The 18,730-nt window shown below is 47.5% G+C and overlaps 1 protein-coding gene across 1 annotated transcript; it reads right to left on the reverse strand.

Annotated features, from left to right (window-relative positions):
* Positions 1-250: 250 nt before the first annotated feature.
* Positions 251-18,495, reverse strand: Adsl (adenylosuccinate lyase). The gene is made up of 13 exons (XM_059247659.1): positions 18,291-18,495; positions 12,916-13,119; positions 11,753-11,797; positions 11,091-11,170; positions 7,910-8,081; positions 7,471-7,517; positions 5,984-6,074; positions 4,980-5,049; positions 4,698-4,845; positions 2,846-2,936; positions 1,818-1,907; positions 1,270-1,446; positions 251-397 (listed from the first exon to the last, which is right to left on the reverse strand). Exons 1-13 carry the CDS (start codon positions 18,441-18,443, stop codon positions 311-313), a joined length of 1,455 nt encoding a protein of 484 aa, XP_059103642.1. The 5' UTR covers positions 18,444-18,495; the 3' UTR covers positions 251-310.
* Positions 18,496-18,730: the final 235 nt, after the last annotated feature.

Raw genomic sequence — 18,730 nt, forward strand, 5'->3', positions numbered from 1 at the left:
CAGCCAGGGATACATAGTGAGACTCTGTCTCAAAACAGAAGACAACAAGAATATAAGTCTCTCATCGTGAACCCTAGGCAACAAAATTTAATGTATTTTTGTTGTTTTTGAGACAAGGTTTTCTCTGTGTAGACCAGGCTAGCCTTGAATTCACAGAGATCCATCTGCTTCTGCTTCCTGAGTGCTGGGATCCAAGGTGTGGACCACCACTGTCCTGCTCTCAATGTATATCCTTGAGGCACTGCAGAGCTAATTTCTCAACAGTATAATTAGCAACCTCTCAATGATTTCTCCTCACTTCCCGTCTGCTCTACAGACTTAGCTCTGCTTTCACCTCCATCACACTGCCATAGGGTTTTAGGAGGGGATACACCTCCTCTTCTAGGAATCTGTGGACCTGCCAGGAGCAAACACAAGACAGAAGAAAATGTTAGTGCCCTCTCAAACCAGCTCTAGCACTAAGACCTAGCATGCTAAAGCTTCCTCCACTGAGCAAGTGCTGTCCTCAACTGCCCATTAGCTCTGTCCCAGACACAAACATGTCAACCCGGCACATCCACAAAGACCATCACACCAGAGGCGGGTTCACCCCAGCCTCCTCAGTTGCTCTAAAGTCTGCCAGGCACCACACTGCAATCAGACTTCTCCATCCTCTGCCCTAGTCCCATCTGATCAGTTTCCAAGGGATTAACTTTCTTCTCCTTTTCTGTACTGACCACTGCCTTTGCTCAAAGTCCTCATGATCTTTATTTTTACTTAATCACGTCTCTGTGTGTATATGCCTGTGTATGTGGCTGCCAGTGGAGGCTAGAAGAATGCATTGAATCCTCTGGAGCTGGAGTTGGAAAGAATTTGGGTTTTTGGTGACATGAGTCCTTGTGCCCTAAACATGTTCCTTGCAAACAAAAGCACAGTTCTGATCTTTGAGAAAAACAAAACAAAACAAAAACTAACTCTTCATTTCAAATGGCTGAATGCTAGTGTCCTAATGATGACAGAATTCTGAGATCCTTGGGGTGAAGGGTCTCTACTTTCTTGTTTGTTCGTTTTGAGACAGGGTCTCTCTCTATACATCTATGCAACCCTTGAAGTGCCTAGAACTCACCATGTAACCCAGGCTGGAGTTAAAGGCCCATGGTGCCACGGTCAACCTCTACTACACTTTTTAGCCTCTCTGGGGAGCCCCTGTCACATTCCTCCCACAGCCCCAGAGGTCCAGTCCAGCACTGCAGAGACAGTCCTCCTGAAGGTGTCCTACTGGACAGTTACCTGCTGGGGTGCTCGGCCAGTGAAAGAAGAGGGGTCCAACAAATGCTCCAACTGTGAGTGGATGGGGCTGAAGTAGGCATCTGCCCGAATGCGCTCTATGAGGTCATTGTCACCTCCTTCCTGCTTAACTACAGCAGCTGCCTGCTGGGAAAGCACTCTGATTTTCTCATGACAATCCTGGGGAGAGTGAGGTGGTGTTAGTACATCATAACTGGGTGCTTACACAGACATCAGGCATTTCACAACAGAACCCGTCCCGCTGAGGTGGCTATTCTAGAATGATCTCCATGATCTCTACTCTGACCACAGCTTAGAGACACTGAGATGGGCGTTCCTCCTTCCCAACCTTATGAACCATTGGTTCTTGCTTCCTCCTCACTTCCAACAGATTCAGACCCAATGACAACAACCTTTTTTATGCTGTGGGGGGAGGGGGGGGGCAGTCTCTACGTAGCCCTGAACTCTCAGAGATCCATCTGCCTCTGCATCCTGAGTGCTGGGATTGAAGGTGTGTGCCACTGTACCCAGTGTGATTCACTGCAACATACCTGTCGGCTGCCCCCAGCTTTGACCATTGCCATGATGATGTTCTCTGTGGCCATGAAAGGCAGCTCTTGCCGAATGTGCCGTTCAATTACCTAAGAGGGCCAAGACAGATGCCTCAACATCATGAAGCCACGCAGTATACCCAGTAGGTCAGGAAAATGCACAGTAGGGCTATGAACTGCCACTCTTTACAGGGATGGGTGATGTGATGCTTTATTCAGGGCCATGTTTCTCAGTTTTCTTATAAATCCAGATTTCCTCTCTCCCCTCCTTTCTTAAAAAAAAGTCTTTAAGTAAACTTTCAGAAGCAGCTTCACGGGAACAATCCTTAAAACTACCAATGTGGCTGGCGAGCGGGCTCAGTGCTTAAGAGTACTTCTTGCTCCTGTACAGAGCCTGAGCTTGGTTCCCAGCAGTGACATGGCTGCTCACAGTCACCTGTAACTCCATTCCCAAGGGATCTGTCACCTTCTTCTGGTTCTTCATGGGTACTGCGCATACATGATACACACACATACATGCATACGAATATTCATACACATCAAATACCCTCCACTTGTTAAATTTCATTGTTCCACTTCAGTGAGAACACGATGGAGGAGACTCCATCTGGTTCAGGTGCCTAAAACAAAGCAAATGGCCAGGTGTGGTGCTGCATGCCTTTAACCCCAGCATTCCAGGAGGCAAAGGCAGGACACTCTATGTGAGTTTAAGGCCAATCTGGTCTACACGGTGAGCCCCAGTCAGCAAGGGCTACACAGAGGGACCCTGACTCAAAGAATAAAAGCCAACCAACCACAACAAAAAACCCACTCACCAAGCAACAAGGCAACTGAGCTGCTCACAGGTCAAGACAATTCAGTGTTTTTTCTCGGTCTGTATGCACGTCTACAAATTACACAGATCTGGTTCCCTATACTGTCTTGGAGTCAAGGATGAGGTCTGGTAGAAGAGCTCTCCGAGCCAACCCACAGCACCCCAATACACTCACTCCAGAGCACTCCCCTTCCCATATCCAGAGGCCTCTTACTTTGGGGTACACCACCAATCCTTCAGAAATGTTCTGCAGGGTATTTAATATAGTATCTGCAGTGAGAAATGCTTCAGCCAAACAGATCCGTCTACAAAACAAATGTATTCAGTTAATCAAATGTCGGAGACACACAAGTCGTCTCTATTGACTTCTCACGCCTTACGTACTCTGGGCAGTTTCCTTCAGTCCCATGATGCCGCTCACCCCAATGCCCTCATAACCCTCTTATCATCACTTCTGGTCCATACTGCCTGCCCAAGCAGCAGACCTTACACCTAAGTCTACCTCAAACTCCAACATGCATCCAGCCATTCCCTCACTGTCTCTTGCTCACTACTACCAAGCTGCTCTCCTGTGCAGTGGGTCCTGTCCCAGTAGATGTCAGGAGTACCCCACTCCTGACCAAGTTCTCCAGTCAGCCACCGAGGCTGGCCAGATGGCTGACTACTCACATTCTTCCTTTCCATCTACATGACCACTGGGCCCGGGAGGGCTTGGACTGCTGAAGTGGTCTAATTTGTTAGTGCCTCCTGCACACACGACTCCCTAAATGGTATCGGGGAATCTCAGCAGACAATCTGAATTAGGTTTTACCTTCTACCACAGACTTCTGCATTAGAGCTTCACAACCATAGCTTCCGTAACAGATCAATGTTTAGAAAAATAAACTGCTTCAGCACTCAGTTTCTTTTTTTCCCCTTTTTCCTTTAAGATTTAATTATTTATTCATTCATTCATTCATTCATTCATTTATTTATTTATTTATTTATTATGTATGCAGCATATGTGACTGCAGGCCAGAAGAGGGCACCAGATCTCATTACAGATGGTTGTGAGCCACCATGTGGTTGCTGGGAATTGAACTCAGGACCTCTGGAAGAGCAGCCAGTGCTCTTAACCTCTGAGTCATCTCTCCAGCCCCAGCAGTCAGTTTCTTTATTCTCCAAATAACACAGTAACAACAATTACTCACCCAGTAGTTACACAGTATCAGGTATGATGTGCAATCTACACATCATTAAAGTATACAGGAGATGGCTTAGCAGTTAAGAGTGCTTATTACTCCTACAAGAACTTGGGTTCAGTTCCCAGCACCCACATGGCCAGTTTCCAACCATATGTAACTCCAGCTCAGGGAATCCAATACCCTCTTCTGACCTCTGTGGGCACCAGGCATGCATAGTACACACACAGCCCTACACATGTAGGCAAAATACTCAATACACATAAAACATCCTAAATTTAAAAAATACAAAACAGACAGGAGGCATGAACAAACAGGTGTTCACAGCAAAAGCTAGACTCCCTTTGGGGCCTTTAGACTCTCCATAGACTAGCTGCTACCTGTGCTCATACGTTAGCCGAAAGGGCTCCATTCGCCAACTTGGTAGCTCCATATGGGCTCCTGCCTCTTCTTTGTGTGTGCTCCTGACCATCCTTTAAGTGCCTGTGTTTCCTTTCCTTTGAGACAGGGTCTCTAGGCCAGGGTGTTTGTTGACTCCCTATGAGGATGACCTTGAACTTCTAATGCTCTTGCCGCCAACCCTGTCCCCACCGAGAGCTGGAATTACAGGTGTACTGGGGATCGAACCCTGGGCTTCGTGAATACTAGGCAAGCATTCTACCAAATGAGCTACATCTTAACCCTTCCTTCCTCGGTCGTCAGCCACCCCCTCCATTAGGAAGGCTGCCCGGACTCTTCAGTCACTGCACTGGGGCACACCAAGCACACTGCTCCAGTCAAAGCTTCTTGAGGGGAGAAAGAAGGCAGACATGTTCAAATACGGCTCTTTGCTCCCTTCCTTTAGTCTCCTCCCACGGAGCTGCGTGTGCTGTCCCCATCACTGACCGGTTGGCACTGTCATCCAGTGTGCGCTCAAACCACTGCACTGAAGCTGTCTGTAGTGGATCCATGACAAGGGCCATCAGGTGGCGGGCCAGGCTGCAGCAACGTTCAGAGCGCATGGGGTTCCGCTTGTACGGCATGGCACTGGAGCCTGCCCACAGAAGAGGACAGGATGTAAAGGCAGAAAGGCATCTAGGGACAGCAAGTGCACAGCATCTGCTGGGTGCACGCCGCAGTCACAGGGCCATCCATGCGCCTCGCCAGCAGCCTCTCCTTTACACTCACCAATCTGCTGCTTCTCAAAGGGCTCCTCCATCTCCTTCAGGTTCGCCAGGAGGCGTATGTCAGTGCAAATCTGTGGAGGCAGACCAGGCATCACCTCCCATGCTTGCTACCCAGGGGACACGGGGCCAGCTAGGTGCACACCGGTGACAAGCTCTTATTTTTGAGACAAGGTTTCTCTGTCCTGGAACTCACTCTGTAGACCAGGCTGGCCTTGAACTCACAGAGATCCACCTGGCTCTGCCTCCCAGGTGCTGGGACTGAAGGCGTGCGCCACCACTGCCGGGCAGGTGATAAACTCTTAGTGTGTGCTGTTGCTGAGTTCAAGGCCAGCCCTACCCACCTAGGAGCTCCTGGAGTTTCTGCTCAGGCTCCTCTCTGCTCCTGAAAAGCGGAGGTGACAAATGCAAAGGGCACAGACTAGGGAGGCGGCTCTGTAGCGAACTGATGCCTGGGATGCACAGGGCCTGGGATTCTGAGCACCACAGAACAGCAGCAGAAACATTCTTAATCAAAAAACTGCTTAAGGTATCAGGAAGCCGAGTGTGGTGGTATGTGTCTATGACCTCAGCAGCTGGGTCCAGTCTGAGGCTAGCCTGGGCTACACAGCAAGACCCTGTCTTGTGAGTGCAAAAGAGAAAGAGACACAGACAGGTCATGTAAAGACAACACGATTATCTTTTTCCTCTAAGACAGGGTCTCATGCAGCTCAGGATGGTTTTCAACTTGTTATGTAGCCAAAGAGGACCCTGAACCAATTCCGCCTCTCCTGTTGACATGACCGGGTTACAGGCACAAGCCACTATCCTTGGCTGAGGAATTTCAATTGTAATGTATTCTTAGACGGATAGACATGGTGTAGATACAGGAGTAACTTCTTTCTCTTGGGCACACTTCACTTTAAAGGCTTTCCTTACAGGTCTCAAATTGTTATGACTAATGTACTGAGATTCAGTTAACTGAAAGCCCAGGCTGCTCTGCTCTGTCCCCCCAGCTGCCGCCATTACCTTGTGTACGGACGCCCCTAGGCTGGCCAGCACAGACAACACCTCAATGTCCACTTTCCGTGTGTAAGTCTGTCCTGTGATGATGAAAGCTCTGGAAGTGAACAGAAAAGAGATCCATTTTAAAATATGTGACTGTCACAGGCAGTGGTGGCGCACACCTTTAATCCCAGCACTCGGGCACTCGGGAGGCAGAGTCAGGCAGATCTCTGTGAGTTCAAGGCCAGCCTGGTCTACAGAGCAAGTAACAGGACAGCTAAGGCTACACAGAGAAACCTCGTCTCAAAAAAAAAAAAAATATATATATATATATAGTGACAAATATAGATATAGTATAGATACAGACAATCCTAAGTGATGGCTTGGCCTCCTGGGATGCTCAGTTATGCTGAACTCAAAGGGCCTCACTGGCAACTGGCTCCTGAATAAAGTTGTTTCCCCTGTTTACCAATCCCCAGCAAAGCGCTCTAACCGGAGGAGAAAGAGCCTAGTATGCCCATCTCCCTGCAGCTCCAGGAGGTGCCCAGGAAAAGAATCATGGAAGAGCCTGGTGGAACTCAACATAGGTAGTGAGTTACACTAACTCACGGAGGGCTCCCAGGAAAGAAACAGAACCAGAGACACATCCAGGCATGGCGACCGATGACTGTAATTCTTGAACCAGAGACGCTAGAGGACTTTGGTGAATTCAAGTCCAGTCTGGGCTACACAGTGAGTTTCCTGGGCTACAAAGTGAGACTTTATCTCAAACAAACAAACAAACAAACAAACAAACCCAAAGCAGAACACCAGTATGCATAAAGCTACTATAAGGAAACCAAGTGGCTGGAGAGATAGTTCAGTGGTTAAGAGCACTTACTGCTTTCTTTTTCTTTTTGGTTTTTTGAGATAGGATCTTACTATATAGCCATGGCTGTCCTGGAACTCAGAGATCTGCCTGCCTCTGCTTCCTTAGTACTAAGATTAAAGGTGTGGACCCCATGCCCAGCTTCATTTGTTGTTCTTAAAGAGGACCTGGGTTTGATACCCAGCACCCACATGGCAGTTCACAACTGTCTGTGATGCCAAGTCCCAGGGGATCTGACACTCTCTTTAGCCTCAGGGGCACTGCATACACATGCTATACAGACATACACACAAACAAAACACCCATATGCATAAAATTAAAAAATTAATAAGGGATGGGAGAGATGTCCAGGCAGTAAGTGCACTTGCTGCACTCACAGAGGATCTGGATTTGATTCCAAGTGCATACAACGTAGTTCACAACTATCCTTAACTCCAGTTCTAGGGAATCCAAAGCCCTCTTCTGACTTCTGCAGGTCCCGACCACAAGCACAAATAACACACACACACACACACACACACACACACACACACACACACACACACATATACACACACGGAGGAGGAGGAGGAGGAGGAGGAAAAGAGATAGCTGAATGTAGAGGCCCCACTAACAGAAGTCAGCATAGTCCCCAGGTATCTACCTCTTAAACCCCGCCTTTTCGGTCACCATCTTGTCCAGCTGCTCCACCTTTGAGAAAGACAAGACACATCCTATTAGAAACGTAGTGTTCAAAAGCCAGGCAGTGGCGCACGCCTTTAATCTCAGCACTCAGAAGGCAGAGGCAGGTGGATCTCTGAGTTCAAGGCCAGCCTGGTCTACAAAGTGAGTTCCAGGACAGCCAGGGCTACACAGAGAAACTCTGTCTTGAAAAATCAAATATAAAAAAAGAGCACAGGCTCCTTTCCAGAGGGCCCAGGTTCAATTCCCAGCACCAACATGGAGGCTCACAACTGTCTGTAACTCCAGTGCCAAAGGATCCAACACCCTCAAACTAATGCACATAAGTCTGGACACAGGACGGCTGGCAGGTGCTGGTTCTCTCCTCCCACAAGTAGCCATTTTGCTGGTCCCTCGGATACCTTCTGGTGATCCCCCTCAAAGAGCTGCAGGAAGCTGGCCTGAGTGCCAGTGGTGCCCTTCACCCCCCGGAAGCGGAGCTCATCACGGACGCGCTTCAAGTTCTGGAGGTCCACGCAGAGATCCTGAATCCAAAGGCAGCAGCGTTTCCCAACAGTGGTCAGCTGAGCAGGCCTGAAGGGAGTACAAAGAGAACACAGAGGTCCCACATCGAGGCCTACCTTCACCCAACTGCCGCCATTACCGGCGGGAGAGGGAATCATGTAAGAACTGGAGGGACTAGTAAAGAAAACAATAGCTAAAAGCCAGAGAAAGAAGCGTAGGGCACCAATGCTACTACAAACTGAATATAAAGGGCTGCTGGCATAGTTCTTTACCGAGACCCTTTGTAACAGCTTCCTAGGGGAGACACACCTGAAATCCCAGCACTCAGGAGGCTAAGGTCTGAGGCCAGCATGCATCTTTAAACAAAAAGAGGGACTGGTAGGATGGCTCAGTGGGTAAAGGCGCTGCCAAGTCTGACAACCTGAGTTTGGTCTCTGGGACCCACATGGTGGAAGGAATCACATTCCTACAAACTGTTCTCACCTCCACCCATACGCCCCAATATAAATTAAAAGAATGGGTTTTTTCAACAGGCAGTGATGGCCCACGCCTTTAATTCTAGCACTCGGGATGCAGAGGCAGGCAGAGCTCTGTAAGTTCGAGGCCATCCTGGTTTACAGAGCAAGTTCTAGGAAAGCCAACGCTACACAGAGAAACCCTGCCTCAAAAAACCAAATAAATAAATAAAATGTTTTTTAAAGAGGCTTTTTTCCTGAGGTACTGGGGATGGAATCCAGAGCCCAATACATCTTAAACAGACATAATTACTGACTTAAATCCACAGCCCCTAGAGGTATTTTAATCAAATGTCAGGGACAATGGTGTTTTGTCGATGGCTATATTCCCAGATGTTGACAAGAAACGCCGAAGACAGCCAGCGACATCTGGTCACACCACTGATAAAGGACACACCAGGACATCCTAAACAAGACTTCCTTGCTGACTCCCACTCAGATTGATCTGTGTGGACACGGCCATGGCGGTACAGCTGTAAAATGCCAACCCACATGCTCACAGCTGATGGAGGGGGAACAAAAGATGGCATATCTGTGGCACGGGACGCTGCCTATCCACAGGAAGAAATGAATTCCATCACACGCTGCACCATGAATAGTAGATACATTTTACATGAAAGAAGTCACCCACACAAGGTTATATACCTTACATGATTCCAATCAGATGAAGTCTCTGAGATAAGCAAATCTACAGACAAAAATCAGCCTGTGCTTGCCAGGATGGGGAGAGGTGGCAGAAGTGATTGCTGATGGAGATGTCAGGAAATTACGGTGCTAACTATCATACACTGTAAATATACTGAAAATAGTTTAGCATTCCAAAGATGATAAGAGGTTTTTAGGGCTGTATTTAGTAACCATAAAAATGCTTACATACCCTAAAAATCAAAATTACGGGGCTGGGGTTGGGTGCAGTGGCACACACCTTTAATCTTGTCAGTCATCACTGGGAGGCAGAGGCAGGCAGAGCTCTTCAAGTTTGAGGTTAGCCTGGTCTACACAGGAGTTTCAAGCTAGCCAGAGCTATACAGTGAGACCTGTCATAAACAAAACATAACAAGAAAACCAGAAACTACAGGGTTTGGAGTACAGCTCTAGGATAAAGCTCTTGTCAACACACATACAGACCAGAAGGAGGAAATTTTTAATTATTATGGCATAAACCAGGGTAACCAATTAATAATAATAATGATGATAATCTTTCTACAATTTTTTTTTTCTTCTCTTCTTCTCAGGAAAGATCTGTGTATCCTTGGCTGGCCTTGAACCTGTTACATAGAACTCATATAATTCCAAACCTGCCCTGCCTCCTGAGTGCTGGGATAAAAGGCATGAATCACTATACCTGCTCTTTGTGTTATTTAAGCTCTCTTTTTCTCCCATAACATAAACCTAAGCATACTTCCACACTGTCTTTTTTTCTTTGTTTTTTTGAGACAGGGTTTCTCTGTGTAGACCAGGCTGGCCTCGAACTCACAGAGATCCACCTGCCTCTGCCTCCCAAGTGCTGGAATTAAAGGCCTGCACCACCAGGGCCCTCACACTGTCTTATGAACAACATTTTAATGGCTGATATTACTCCACTCTCTGGGCATACTGTACCGTATTTAATTATTATTCTCCTGTCAGTCAAGTCATTTAGACTCTTTTCTCTGATATCATAAATGACGTCTTGATAGAATGCTTTCCCTGAGTCTGGATTATTGCCCTGGGCTAGATTCTCAAGAAACGACTAAAAAGGAGTGTGAGGGGCTGAAGAGATGGATCAGTGGTTAAAGCACTGGCTGTTTTCCCAGGGGACCTGGTCTCCATTCGACAAGGTGGTTCATAGCCATCGATAACCCTAGCTTGAGGGGATCTGATGACCTTTTCTGGTCTCTCTGGGCATCAGACATGCAAGTGGTACAGAAACATGCATACATGCAGACAAAACACACACACAATAAAAGAAAAAAGAGCATGAATGATTCTTTGCTCTTGATAAATAGAAACAAACTGCTAATTCTTGGGCCAGTGAGGTCGCTCAGTTAGTAAGAAGTCTACTGCCCAGCCTGATGACCCAAGTCCAATCCCTGGACCACATCAGGGGAGGAAAGAACCAACTCTTACAAGTCGACCTCTGACCCCCACACATGCAGTGTCATGGCTGCACGCACGCACGCACGCACGCATGCACGAACAAACGTGATTATGACAAAGTTGTGCTTCTCATTGTTGAGATGGGTCTTCCTATGTGGTCCAGTCTGGCCTAGAACTTGTGGGCTCAAGCTATCCTTCTACCTCAAGCCAGCAAGTAGCTGGAATGACACTTGCGTGTCTCCAGGCATGGCTTCAGTGTAGCTTAGTTACTCTTTCTTGCCATGCTGGATGTTGGACTCAAGGGTTCAAGCATGCCAGACAATCATTTCCACTAGGCAACAGCTCCAGTCTCCAGAAAAGCTTCTAACCAAGGCTTTGGGCACATTTCTACCCAGTGTCCCGAGTTATCTGCTTATGTTTTGAGATTCTGGCCTCGACACGCACACAGTAAGTTCAATTCCCCAAAAGTCATCTTATCACTTACTGGAAATGTGTGAAACCTAAGGTGGGCAGATCAGCACGTTCCTTAGCAAAGTCAGCAAGCCTCGAGATCACTCTAGCAAGCTACAAGAAAGATCATGTGGGGGGAAGAGGGTGAATTCAACTGAATTCTTTATGTGGCTTCAGCTAAATGTGCATAAAATTTAACACGAAATACATCTACAGCTTAGGGAAGTCAACACTGTGACCTTTCACCTCTGTATCTTGAAGCACCCTGGGCAAGGATCATAGGAACCAACATCTGAAAACTGAGTCGACTCCCTAACATGTCACAAACTATTTTAAGACCATTGCAGAGTAACAGGACCAAGTGATGGCCTGACCCAATATACTCCGGCAACTCCTCTCTGGTTGCACCTGTGACATTTAAAAGGCTATGCTTTAAAAGCAACGACTTGCACTCTTCCAGGCTGGCCTTAAATTCCGAAATCCACCCACCTCGGCTTTCCCACTGTTGGGATTAAAGACGTGTATCCACCGTACCTTAGGTTTGAACCCAAGAAGAGACAGCTCCACAGACGACATACAGAGTCCCTGACTTGACAATATGAGCTTTAGGTGCCGACACTGTGTGGACTCACTTCTAATTTCAGACCACTCTTATTAGGAGGCACCGAAACTGGCAGGAAACTGTCAACATCTTACCTTAGGTAAAAGCAGGTCAAATGCATTTCTTAGAATAATCAGGTCCTGAAAAAGGAAATTCAATGGTTTCACATTAAACAGTGTCAAACAGTAGTATTATAATCGTAATACTTTGGTCATTAGAGTTGGTATCTCAGCTAACAAGCAGCCCATCTCCCCATTAGCAAACAAGTGTGCTCCAAAAGATGCTAAGAGGCTGTTTTTTTCCTCATTACCATTTAAAAACTTAAAAGCTGGGCTGGGAATGTAGTTCAGTGGGCAGAATATTCACCTAGCATGCACAAGGCCATGAGTTCTATTCCCAGCATCATTAACTTGGAATGGTGACACATGCCTGTAATCTCAGCACTTGAGAAGTGGAGGCAGGAGGATCATAAATTCAAGGTCATCCTTGCCCACACAGCAAGCCCAAGCTATAGGAGATGGTACTGGGAATGGGGAGCACCCTACAGAGCAGTGGGACACTGCATTCCTGGGACCCACGAGGAACAAAACCTTTACTATTCAGTGTGTGGTGGGCACCCTGAGAACTCGGTACGTCTGTGGGCTTTTATCTTTCTTATACAGCACATTCCATCAGTATTCTCCCTACTTTTTCTCACCTTTTTATTTATTTATTTGAGACAAGGTTTCTCTGTGTACCCTTAGTTGTCATAGAACTCACTCTGTAGACCAGGCTGGCCTTATCCTCAGAGATCCACCCGCCTCTGCCTCCCGAGTGCTGGGATTACAGGTTTAAGCCACCTTGCCCTGTTCATCTATACTTGTTAGCACAGGAAGGCATGATCTAGAACATCAAGGTTTAAGAAACTGTGAAAACGGCACCGCACATACATGGTACACAGGTATTCACACTGACAAAGCACCCAAACACATACAATAAATACTAATTAAAAAAAAAAAGGCCGGGCGGTGGTGGTGCACGCCTTTAATCCCAGCACTCAGGAGGCAGAGCTAGGCGGATCTCTGTGAGTTCGAGGCCAGCCTGGGCTACCAAGTGAGTTCCAGGACAGCCAGGGCTATTAAAGGACAATTGTAATACTACCCTCTCTTTTCAGAAGCCAACAGTAGTTACAAAGGCCCTGGGTAAGTTTGGAAAATTAAGAACACACAACTCTATTATAAAGGACATATATCCAAGGACAAAGTGCAGAGGCTCGTACTGTGTTGTCCCCGACGTAGCAGGAGGTGGCACCAAGGTGAATGATGCCTGCAGCTTTCGGACAGCAGCGGCCGAACGTGTGCACGTGAGCCATGACGTCGTGCCGCAGGCGCTTCTCCTCCTCGGCTGCCATCTGGAAGTCGATGTTGTTCAGGTTGGACTTCATCTCCTGGATCTGTTCATCTGTGATAGGCAAACCCAGGGTCTGCAGAACAGGCAAAACAAAGTCCAGGGACCTTTATGTTCTAGTGCGTGAGATGAATTAACTCTTCATTTAAAACCCGGGGCAACAAGTTCAAACGTACAGGTTCTGGAAAGAGGTGTGGAGGAATCTTCTAAGAGAACTCCCAAACAGGAAGCAACAGAGTCCTGATGTTGACAGTTAACTCCTGCCTCTCTTGTTCTGGTCTCTGGGCTCAAATGTCATCAAGAAAGGCCTCGCTAATGTCCCGTAAAACATCCCATGTCAATGCTGTTCCTTTGGCCTGCTTTCATTTAGCACACCTATGACTGCATGACATCATCACTCATTTAATTAACCTGTTCAGCTCTCTTGAAGGGATACTGCATGAAAAGAGACCTTTGTTCCTTTTATTATTACTTAATCCTCAGTCAGGACACTAAGTGCACAAAGTGTGGTCTTTCCACCTGACTCAGGTGTACTTAGAGCAACTAAAATGAGCAATTCCATAATGTTGGGCTTAGTGAAATTCACGCCATGGTCCTAGCACTAGGGAAGGAGAAGCAGAAGGATCCTGACTTCATGTCAAACACTGTCTCCAAGAGGAAACAACCAGAGGCTGGAGAGATGGCTCAGCTGAGAAATCCTGACAAGGAAAGCCCGGAGCTCATGCAGAGGTAGAAGGAGAGAACCTATTCCAGGAAAGTCCAGCAGGTAACCTCCACGTGTGTGTCCTCCACCACACACACACACACACACACACACACACACACACACACACACACACGCACACACGTAGATTCACATTTCTGATGCCGTGAGTCTCTTGTATTCCTCCTAATCTTTCATGTCTCTCTCTTGTTTTGTTTTGTTTTCTGAGACAGAGTTTCTGTGTAGTCCTGGAACTCTGTAGACCAGGCTGGCCTCGAACTCATAGAGACCTGAGTGCTTCTGCCTTTAGTCCAGTGCTGGGATTAAAGGTGTGCACCACCACCAGCACCACTGGGTCACTTCTTTTTTTTTTTTTAAAGATTTATTTTTATTTTATTTTGCCTGTATGTATGTATACATCACGTGTGCATGTGGTGTAGAGGAGGCCAGAGAAGGCATCAGATCCTCTGGAACTGAAGTTACAGGTGCTTGTGAGCTGCCATGTGAGCTGGGAAAGGAACCCAGGTTCTCTGAAGAGCAGCCAGTGCTCCTAACTGCTGAACCATCACTCCAGCTCCTCATCACTTTCCCAACTCAACCAGTTATTACAGAATGTATGCTATTTTTTTTTTTTTTGGAGACAGAGACTCAGTGTGTTCTGGCTGGCCTGGAGCTTGTTATATAGATGAGGTTAGCCTCAAACTCACAGAAATTCAGCTCCTCCTGCCTCCCTGCTGGGATCAGGACATGTGTTGGGGCTGGGGAGATGGTTCAGCAGTTAAGAGCATTTAGTGCTCTTGCAGAGGACCTGACATTGGTTCCCAGCATCCACATCCTGCTCAAAACCACTTGTAACTCCAGCTCCAGGGGATCCTCTGGTCTCCACTGGCACCTGCACTCACATGTACACATATATGCTGACACGTAACTACACATAAAAAAGTAAAATAAAAATAAACCTTTAATAAAGGTGTGGGTCACCACACCTGGCTTTTGCTACTAATTTGATGCTCTAACAGATAATCCACACCCACAGCTATGTATGCTCCAAGCAATTTATAGACCACATAAACCTTACACTCCAGTTTCAGTTTGAGGCCACTTACAAGCCATGGTGACTCCTGGCAACGGCTTGCATGCTCCCACCCTCATCTACACAATATGGGTATCAACGAATGAGAGAACTACATCACAGAGCACAATGCATGCCTACTCTCTATTGTTAGGGAACCAATAGTTTAATGCTTCATTTCCTCACAGGAACAATAAGATAAAAGAAAAATACTTATCCTATGTAGTTAAAAAAAATCAATAAGCTAATATAAATAGCTTTTACAAGAAACATTATTTTTGGGGGACAGTGTTTTAAGACAAGGTTTCTCTGCATAGCCCTAGCTGTCTTGGAACTCACTCTGTAGACTAGGCTGGCCTTGAACTCAGAGATCTGCCTGCCTCTGCCTCCTGAGTGCTGAGATTAAAGACATTTGCTACCGCTGCCCAGCAAGAAACAATTTTTTAAAAGATTAAAAAACAAACAAACAAACAAACAAAAACTGTGTATGACCAGAAGGTACCACACAAACTTCCAAAGACAGAAAGCAACCAACAGTCCTACCCAACTATGATGCCCATGAATCATGGCAATATACGGGTGCAGTAGTCGTAGGCATTTCTTGGTGGTAACCAACAGCTCTATAATTGGACTTAAGGCCTGCTCAAACAGAAGGGAACTCATGCCAGGTTCTGGAAACCTAGCCAACTACCCAGGCAAGTGAAGTCATGGATCCTGGAGAACCTCCGATGGCCACTTACTAAACCAGCATAATCCGTAAACTATATACTAAATATTTGTCTTTACACCCACAGGCAAGTGTGGGTCTCACCCCTCACCAAAGGAACTTCTCTTGATGCACTGAGACCGCTACAGAGAACTACAACCTATCAAAACAAGAGTTGTGAAGCCCAGTCCCAATAGAAACATCTACAGCATAACTGCACACAAGGCTCAGAGCTCATGGCAGAAGGCAAGTCAGAAAGACTGCAAGAGGGGCTGGAGAGATGGCTCAGAGGTTAAGAGCACTGGCTGCTCTTCCAGAGGACCTGAGTTCAATTCCCAGCAACCACATGGTAGCTCACAACCATCCGTAATGAGATCTGGTGCCCTCTTCCAGCCTGCAGGCATACATGCAGACAGAACACTGTATACATAATAAATAAACCTAAAGAAGGAAGGAAGGAAGGAAGGAAGGAAGACTGACTATAAGAACTAGAGGAAAAGGGGGTTTGTTGTGAAATTGTGTCTCCTAGAAATGTCAAAGACACCATACCCATGAAACCTCACCAATGTGGCTGCCTAAGCAAGACCTGAACAAGCCTAACACCAATAGCCATGCTAACATGGAAGGGGTGAAGCTCACGAGGCCTTAACCCTAGACCAAAAACTACAGCCAACTGAGGGATGCTGAGAGCAGAACAGTCTTCCCCTGGATGATCCAACACCAAATGGTCAGCCCAGGAAACATACATACATGTAACATTATACAGACTGAGCAGGTTGTTTGTATATATTTAGAACACACACACCAACAACAACTATTAAAGAGACCATGCATTCTGGGAAAGAATAAGGTGTGTGTGTGGGGGGGTTACATGGGAGAGGTTGGAGGGAGGAAAGGCAAGGCAGAAATGATGCAATTATAATATTAAAAAGTAATTAAAATAAAACTTACGTGTACACATACACGTGTACATGAGTGAGTGGGTGAGCGGGTGAGAGGTGTGTGTGTGTGTGTGTGTGTGTGTGTGTGTGTGTGTGTGTTGCGGCCCCTGGAGATGGTGTGACAGGCAGCTGTACGCTACCTCACATGAGTGTGGGGAACTCAACCCAGGTCCACCACAGGAGCAGCACAAGCCCTCAACTGTGGTGCGGAGCCACTTCTCCAGCACCATAGCTTTTCTTTTTCTTTTAAATGGGGAGAAGAATACACACAATTTATACATGTTGAAGGACTACTGGACTACTAGAAAAGGCCTTAAAGCAGTGCCGGGGCCAGACGGCCCTGGAGAAACGTCTGCTGCCATCCTCTGAGTGGATGTTTGGAAGCACAGTGGAGGGGATGGTCAGTGTGAACGTGGTTTCCTGGGCACTGAGTTCTTGGGGAGCACACTGCTAACAGGCTCTTAAACTTGAGAAGCATTACAGCTCTCCGGATGACCTTCAGCTTCCTTCACCTTCTCTGGAAAACCTCTTCCCCAATCCATTTCTTAAAATACTAGGCTGAGGCCAGGGAGTAATGGCGAACTCCTTTAGTCCCAGAGGCAGAGGCAGGTGGATCTCTGAGTTCCAGGCCAGCCTGGTCTACAGAGTGAGCTCCAGACAGCTATGGCTACACAGAGAAGCCGTCTGGGGAGGGGGGGAGAGTACTGGCCTGAACAATTGTACATGTGGTCCTTCTAAGAGAAATTATTAAAGTGGCTGTGTTGTTGAACCCCTTTAATCTCACACTTGGGAGGCAGGGATAGGCCGATCGCTGTGCGTTTGAGGCCAGCCACAGGCAGGCCAGCCATGCTACACAGTGAGATGCTATCTCAAAAGACAGACAAACCAACCCCAACACCCAAAATCAAACCACCACCAAAACACAACCCCACAAATCCGCGAATCCTCTGTAATAAACACCTGCCCAGACCCTCTCTTCTCAGAGCAAAACACACACACACACACACACACACACACACACACACACACACACACACACACGAGGCAAAAGCAGCTAAGAAACAGATTCCAAAACTGTCACTAACTTCAAAGGCACCTAGGAAGATGGAAGCGGCAAGGGCTTAGCTCAGGCTCTGGAAGGGATTCAGGTTCAAATCCCAGCTCTGCTGTCAGGAGCTAGCTGGGTAGCCTGGGGCAAACCTTGCTCCCTACAGACTTGGTTTTGTACCCCACAAGAAGAAAAATTATGGACCGGAACTATTGGCTCAGTGGTTAAGAGCACTTGCAGAGGACCCGGGTTCAGTTCCCAGGACCCACGTGGCAGCTTACAACAGGCTATTAATCAGTTCCCTGTCCTGGCAACCAGGAATGTGCGTGGTGGACATGCATACGCGAAGGCAGAACATTTATACACAAAAATAAAAACATCTTTTTTAAAAGGTGGGAAAAACCACCATCAAGTTTGCTACGCAGTTAAAAAATTTTTTAAAAAGAATTTACTTATTTTGTGTGTGTTTGAGTGTGCACGTGTGGAGGTCGGAAGACAACTAGTGGGAACCAGTTCGCGCCTTCCCCACCACGTCGTCCCGGGGCTCGAACTCACTTCGCCAGGCTTGGCGGCAAGCGACTCCCCCCCAACCCCACTCCCCGAACCCCGAGCCTGCAAAGTTTCCACGGCATGTCACTTGAACTGTGCCGTGGAAGGAAACGAACTCCCAAACCTGAAGTCCTCCAAAGGATGCGCAGGTCTCTGGGACTGTTGCCGAGGCAACAGGTGCTCGGGCTGTGACCTCCCTCGCGACACCGGGCACGGCCAGTTAGTTACCTGCTCAGCTTCCGCCAGCCACAGCCACAGCTGCCGCCACGTCTGGAACTTGTACCTGTCGCTGAACAAGAAGCACATCTCGAGGCTGGCGTAGCGGGACGCCAGCGGAGAACGGTAGCTTTCAGGACCGCCAGGCTCTCCGGCTGCAGCCATGTTCCACACGGGACGCAGCGGCGGACACGAGCAGCGCCGCCCAAAGCGGAAGCCGGCGCGTGCGTGGGGCGGGACTTCCTCTCCCGGCTCCGCCCCCAGGGGTAACGCCGACCTGGGTGGTGGAAGTAGCAAAGCTCGTCCCTGCTGGGGGTCAACGCGGTTCTCTTGCTTTGTAGGACACGATTAAAGCTTCCTAAATCGATGCCCCGCTCTGCACCTCCTCAGTTTTTTTCCATTGAGGAACATACATTAGCACCAGCCTTTAGCACAGAAAGGAAGGTTCCAGA

This window comes from Peromyscus eremicus, chromosome 20, assembly GCF_949786415.1.
Source record: "Peromyscus eremicus chromosome 20, PerEre_H2_v1, whole genome shotgun sequence".
NCBI classification, from domain to species: Eukaryota; Metazoa; Chordata; class Mammalia; order Rodentia; family Cricetidae; genus Peromyscus; species Peromyscus eremicus.